The sequence below is a fragment of the Garra rufa genome, chromosome 13 (assembly GCF_049309525.1).
Source record: "Garra rufa chromosome 13, GarRuf1.0, whole genome shotgun sequence".
Lineage (NCBI taxonomy): Eukaryota > Metazoa > Chordata > Actinopteri > Cypriniformes > Cyprinidae > Garra > Garra rufa.
The window spans coordinates 9,778,330-9,785,521 of NC_133373.1; the positions used below are offsets into that span (position 1 = coordinate 9,778,330).

Sequence of the window (7,192 nt, forward strand, 5' to 3'; positions counted from 1 at the left end):
TAATTTACCAAAAAAGCAGCCCATAAAGTAGATGCATATATTTCCATGCAGCTTTTTTGTTTGATTAGAGGAGCAAACATGAAGATAATTTTACTTTTCCACCCATAACCCATATCCCAACGGATCTGCGCCATCTCTCTTTCTTCCCCCCTCTCATGTCATTAAAAATCACTTAGAGGAGAAGTCTAAGATCAGTTACTGCCCCTCTGTGCTGTTGATACTGATACTGAAAGGCCCTCTAGTGTTCATAAACAGCATATACCGCCTTCCATCCAAGTTCCGCTCCAGTCCAGTACTCATAATAATAATACTCCGTGATTGTATTTTATAGGACTTTGCAAAGGCGAGGTGTATATGGTGAAGATTTGGACTATCCCCCAATGGAGCCAACCTGTTTCAGCCCTACCAGTCGGGTTCGGCCGCCGCACTGGGACATGGAACCTCCCCCACCCTATGAGGTGGCCATCAAAACCACTAGGAGCTCCACGCACCTGAGACGCTGCTACTCAGACACGCAGCTGCTCACTGAACCTCTCTTTGGACGCTCACGGGAGATCAGCTTTGAAGTGTGACATCTGAGCCACGTTCATCTCTCGAGACCCACCCTAAAGTATTCTCAAACAAGTGTTGATGAAGCTTCAAAACAGGCATTGACAATCCGCAGCTCGCTGAGGGGGTGTTTTGTGCCTCTTGAGATGGTTCTCATCTTAACCATGTGTTTACAACCTTATTAAAGGAGTAGTTTACTTTCAGAACAAAAATGTACAGAAAATAGACTCACCCCTTTGTCATCCAAGATGTTCATGTGCTTCTTTCTTCAGTCGTATGGAAATTATGTTTTTTGAGGAAAACATTTCAGGATTTCTCTCCATATAGTGGGCTTCTATGGTGCCCCCGAGTTTGAGCTTCCAAAATGCATCTACAAAAGGCTCTAAACAATCACAGCCAAGGAAAGAAGGGTCTAGCAAAATGATGGGTTATTTTCTAAAAAAAATTAAAATTTATATACTCTTTAACCTTAAATGCTCATCTTGTCTAGCTCGGCATGATGAGCGTTTGAGATTAAAAAGTATATAACCTGTAAATGTTTTTAGAAAATAACCAATCGTTTCGCTAGATAAGACCCTTCTTCTCGATTGGGATCGTTTAGAGCCCTTTGAAGCTGCATTTAAACTGCATTTTGGAAGTTCAAACTCAGGGGCACCATAGACGTCCATTATATGGAGAAATCCTGTAATGTTTTCCTCAAAAACACCATTTCTTTACGACTGAAGAAAGAAAGACATGAACATCTTGGATGACAAGGGGGTGAGTACATTATCTGTAAGTTTTTGTTCTGAAAGTGACAACTCCTTTAAGACAGAAATGTAGAATACTATGCTTTTTCTCAAATAAAATGCATTGTAAATATAAAATCTATATGTACGCTATTGGAAATAAGTGGTTAGTATCTCATTAAACTATAAAAGAGGAGGCTTTCATTTTAGTTCATCGAGTTTCGAGTCATCTCAATAGTTATTTTAGTTCAAATAGTACCACATTTTTATTGTGGCATTATGGCATAATTTGCATGATCCAACACTTTTGAAAAACATCAGAGAACAGGTTTGTTTAATGGCAACGAAATAGGTTTCATTTGTATGTTTATTCATTTGTTAGAATCTCAGGGCGTAACATTGTGTTTTCAAAATATTGTCATGGCATATGAGCACACAGTTTTTGACTCAAAACTGCATGGTCAGGTTACTGTAGAGGTCTGGCCGGAGTAATGATTTATGCATAAAGCACACTTTGTGGTGCCTGATAATGGGAGCATATCTCTGCTGAGAAAGCCACACGGCATTACTGAGTTTAATGATGAACTAATGCTCTGTTAATATTGTTTGGAACACTATAAACATGACATTCACAGCCACTGCTTCCTCTGACTCATCCATTACAATGATATCAATCTTTTAACAAGGGCACTTCTGGGTATTCTCTACATTTTGTATATATTCTGTGTGTATTCTTTGCACTGCGATGAATAATCGACCGAGGGCTACCTACATCAGTTCTGTTTGCATGTTAGACGTTTATTTGAGATGGTGTACTTTCTTTCTTTTATTTATTTAAACAATGAACTAAAGGATAAACCAGACTCACATTTTTCTTATTCATTTTTCTGATGTGAAAGGCAAACACTCCATGATTATAAATCTTTGCACTAGTCATGCAGCACAGGTGTAAATTATCTTACAATGAATGACAAAATGTCTCACACTCTCTCAATTTTAAAGGAGTAGTTCACTTCCAGAGAAAAAATCACTCACCCCATTGTCATCCAAGGTGTTCATGCCTTTCCGTCTTCAGTCGTAAAGAAATTATGTTGAGGAAAACATTTCAGGAATGATCTCCATATACAGTGAGGTCAATAAGTATTTGATCACCCTGTGATTTTGCAAGTTCTCTTACTTAGAAATCATGGAAGGGTTTACAATTTTCAGCATAGGTGCATTTCCACTGTGAGGGACAGAATCTAAAAATAAAAATCCGGAAATCACATTGTATGATTTTTTAACAATTTATTTGATTACTGTGTCAAATAAGTAGGCCTATTTGATCACTTGAGTCAAAAAAATTTAACATTTGGTACAGAAGCCTTTGTTAACAATTACAGAGGTCAAACGGTTCCTGTAGTTCTTCACCAGGTTTGCACACACTGCAGGAGGGATTTTGGCCCACTCCTCCATACAGATCTTCTCTAGATTGGATTTAGGTCTGGAGACTGGCTAGGCCACTCCAGAACCTTGATATGCTTCTTATGGAGCCACTCCTTGGTTTTGTCTCTTGTGTCTTTTGACAGCTCTTTGGTTTTGCCCATGTTGCTACTTAGACTTTGGCTGATTGTGGGGTGCACAGGTGTCTTTATGAGAGCTAACGACCTCAAACAGGCGCTACTTATTTAGAATCATGAGCAGAGTGTAGCTGGACTATTTAAAAGCAAAATAACAGGTCTTTGAGGGTCAGAAATCTGGCTGATAAGCAAGTGATCAAATACTTATTTGACACAGTAATTCACAAATACATTTCCGGAGTTTTATTTTTAGATTCTGTCTCTCAGTGGAAATGCACCTATGCTGAAAATTGTAGACCCCTCCATGATTTCTAAGTAAGAGAACTTGCAAAATCACAGGGTGATCAAATACTTTTTGACCTCACTGTATGTGGAGAGTGTAAGCATCCAAAATGCAGTTTAAATGCAAATGGTCTTATCTAGCGAAACGATCTGTCATTTTCTAAAAGAAAATAAACATATATGACCCAGATACACAGAGTATGCATGCACATTGCAGAGCGTGACAAGATGAACATTTGAGGTTAAAAGTATAGAAATGTCTTCTTTTTTTTTTTTTTTTTAGAAATTGACAATTTGTTTCACTAAATAAGACCCTTTTTCCTCAGCTGGGATCATTTAGAGCCCTTTGAAGCTGCACTGAAAATGCATTTTGGACGTTCAAACTTGCAGGCACCATTAAAGTACACTATATTGAAGAAAGAAAGGCATGAACATCTTGGATGACAATGGGGTGAGTACATTATCTGTAAATTTTTGTTTTTGAACTACTCCTTTAAACTGCTAAACAGTACACAATGACACCTAGAGTAGTAAACATTCCGATAATTTCTAAGAATTCAACCGAGTTGAAGAATTTACCATCTTAACCATGTAACCGTGATAAACCACATCATATCCTGCTCTTCTCAACTGCATGCTGCAACATGGCACACCATAATCCCTCTATTGAGAAATAGTGGTTAGGACAAATTTCCTAATTTCCATTCCCAAACTATTTCCCACAATATGTCAGCCTTTAAATCTTAACATTTATACAGATGTGTGTGCTGTAGCTATTTATGAGAGAGTGCACGGTTCCTTTCATATAAATAGTTCCTCTCAGTGGTTGGAAGTGAGTGAGGTGCCCCTGAAATTATGTGGAAATAAAAATTCTGTCATTAATTACTCACCCTCACGTCGTTCCAAATCCGTAAGACCTTTGGTCATCTTCGGAACACAAATTAAGATATTTTTGACGAACTTTCATCAAGTTTGAACTTCCAAAATGCAGCTTCAAAGGGCCTAAACCAATCCCAGCCAAGAAAGAATGGTCTTATCTAGTGAAACAGTCAGTTATTTTTCAAACAAATTTACAATTTATATACTTTTTAACCTTAAATGCTTGTCTTGTCTCGTCGCTGCGATTCACATGCGCATGTCAAAAAACTCCCATCTCGTTTTCTTCCCCAACTTCAAAATCATCTGCATCGCTGCAGAAGTACGGACCCAATGTTTACAAAGTGAACACACAAAGAAGATCAAAAAAAGATACAAAAACAGCGATGTTGGATGATTTTGAAGTTGAAGACAAAAACAAGAGATGAGACAAGACGAGCATTTGAGGTTTAAAAAGTATAAACTGTCAATTTGTTTAGAAAATAACCGATCGTTTCGCTAGATAAGACCCTTCTTCCTCGGCTGGGATCGTTCCAACACTGCGTTTAAACTGCATTTTGGAAGTTCAAACTTGGGGGCACCATACGTATACATTATATGGAGAAATCCTGAAATGTTTTCCTCAAAAAACATAATTTCTTTACGACTGAAGAAAGAAAGACATGAACATCTTGGATGACAAGGGGGTGAGTACATGTGACCCTGGACCACAAAACCAGTCTTAAGTCGCTGGGTTATATTTGTAGCAATAGCCAAAAAAACATTGTATGGGTCAAAATTATTGATTTTTCTTTTATGCCAAAAATCATTAGGAAATTCAGTAAAGATCATGTTCCATGAAGATTTTTTGTAAAATTCCTACTGTAAATATATCAAAATGTAATTTTCGATTAGTAATATGCATTGTTAAGAACTTAATTTGGACAACTTTAAAGGTGATTTTCTCAGTATTTTGACTTTTTTTGCACCCTCAGATTTCAGATATTCAAATAGATGTATCTTGGCCAAATATCGTCCTATCCTAACAAACCATACAGTACATCAATAGATAGCTTATTTATTGAGCTTTCGTATGATGTATACATCTCAGTTTTGTAAAATTTAACCATGGTTTTGTGGTCCAGGGTCACATATGTACATTTTTGTTCTGGAAGTGCACTAATGCTTTAGCAATTCTTCTCCTTCGTTCGCGGGCAGCAACGCAAAGTCGATTATATTCTTACTTGATCTAATATTTAGTATTTGGGGTAAAAAGCACCCCTGCTGTTGGTAATTAATAGAAGGCTGACTTTTCTATTTGTTGACATGACATTGTTAGATTCAGATGGTAAATATTATATGGTATGCTGGGTGTCCATCTTAAAAGTAAATTACCACACTCTAAAAAGTTTTCATCAGTTTCAACTTAAAAACTTAAGTTTAACAGCTGCCTTAAAATGTTTAAGTTAACTCATTTTAACTCACAAGTTAAATCAACTCATTTTTATTGTAATAAGTTCAAATGACTTGTAGTTTTAAGCTGATTTAACTTAAGCTGCTAAAATTTTAAGGCAGCTGCTGAACTTAGGTTTTTAATTTGAATCTGGTGAAATCTTTTTACAGTGCACGTTTAGAATTAAACCAATCATATCATATAATAAAATATATTTGTTGTTACTACTGTAAATCTATGTTAATTATGGGATCTCCTTCATGCTTTCAGAATCTTTACATATAAAGATATAAAATATATATTTTAATGACAGTATATTTATTAAACAAAAATTAATTCTTTTATTTAATAAATAAGCAGAAACTAGTACAAACTTTGCTAAAGTGATTGTTTTGAACAAGTATTACCTTGTTTAAAAAAACATTATTTTAGCTAAAGCATTTGTATCAATATGTGCCTTTTACCCAATGCTGGTGAGCCTTCGGCCCCCCTTACCACCCTAAGATTTATAAATAAAATAAACAACTTGTATGATTTATTTTCACAAAAAAACTTTTGCTTCATAAATGTTCAATACATATTATATATTTTTCTGCACTCATATACTTTGGGCACAGTGGAAAGCACATTTTTTTCTTAGGGTGTGCTTTTAGCGCCGTTGTACCCTACTCTTCGAAATGGCGGTGACACAGAGGAGAAGAATTGTTAAATAAAGTTGTTATTTTAGTTGTTTTTTTTTTCGCAACAAAAAGTATTCTCGTAGCTTTATAAAATTACGGTTGAACTCTGATGTCCTATGGACTATTTTGTTGATGTCTTTCTGGACCCTGAACGTAGTAGGACCCTTGCTGTCTATGCAGGGTCAGGAAGCTCTCGGATTTCATCAAAAATATCTTAATATGCGTTCTAAAGATGAACGAAGGTCTTATGGGTTTGGAACGACATGAGGCAGAATTTTCATTTTTTAACTATCCCTTTAACTTTTCAATGGCTGCTCATCAAAGGGTTAACAGTGTGCAGGACAGGTGCAAAGATTCTAAAATAAACTGTCTTGTCAAAACAAAAACTTGTCTAAAAACTTACTAAACTGTTCAAATGAGACCTACACCACTTTTCTAACCATTGGCCGATGTTGTGGCCATACAGTGTGGCTTTATCAGTTTTATAGTAAAGGGCTTTTGTTGGCTTGTGTGCACTGAATAAAGCTGTGCATTGTATTAAATGAACTCGAGTTCCACGAGAGACCCGTATGGCTCTGCCACGCCCAGCCAGGACTCGGTGATTTCCTTACTGACAAGTGATGGGAAGTCAGACTCATTTCCGCGACTCGGTTCTTTCGAACAGTTCAAAACAGATTCAGCGATTCTTTAACGTCACGGCGTAACACGTCGTCGAGTGTTGGCTGACGAAACACGACGACCATTTTCGAGAAACAACCTAATGCAGCTAATTTTATCCACGTAAAAAAAACTAGGTTTCATACAGCCATATTTATTCTACATATGATTATTAGAGTATAAACCCACTCTGATTTTTAAACCTCACAGCATACCGTTTAAAAATGTTTGTCAGTAAAATCGTTATTAATTGTGCTTAATGTTTCCACCTGTCGTTAGAAAGCAAAAAATGAATTCGTAACAATATCAAAATCTGTAACTGTGCCCTAGCAGCTAAACGATCCGTTCACGAACCGGGTTGGTGAATCGGCTCACCCGAATCATTCAAAAGATTCACTTCAAAAGGACGATTCGTTAACGGATCGGTCA

At 36.6% G+C, this 7,192-nt stretch overlaps 1 protein-coding gene across 1 annotated transcript in view; it reads left to right on the forward strand.

Annotated features, from left to right (window-relative positions):
* The window catches only part of LOC141348629 (uncharacterized), a 2,348-nt gene extending 1,337 nt beyond the window's left edge, over positions 1-1,011 (forward strand). Inside the window, exon 2 of the mRNA XM_073852898.1 lies at positions 332-1,011. Within this exon, the coding sequence (XP_073708999.1) occupies positions 332-572 (241 nt within the window). The 3' untranslated portion in view covers positions 573-1,011. The remainder of the gene's footprint in view (positions 1-331) is intronic.
* Positions 1,012-7,192: the final 6,181 nt, after the last annotated feature.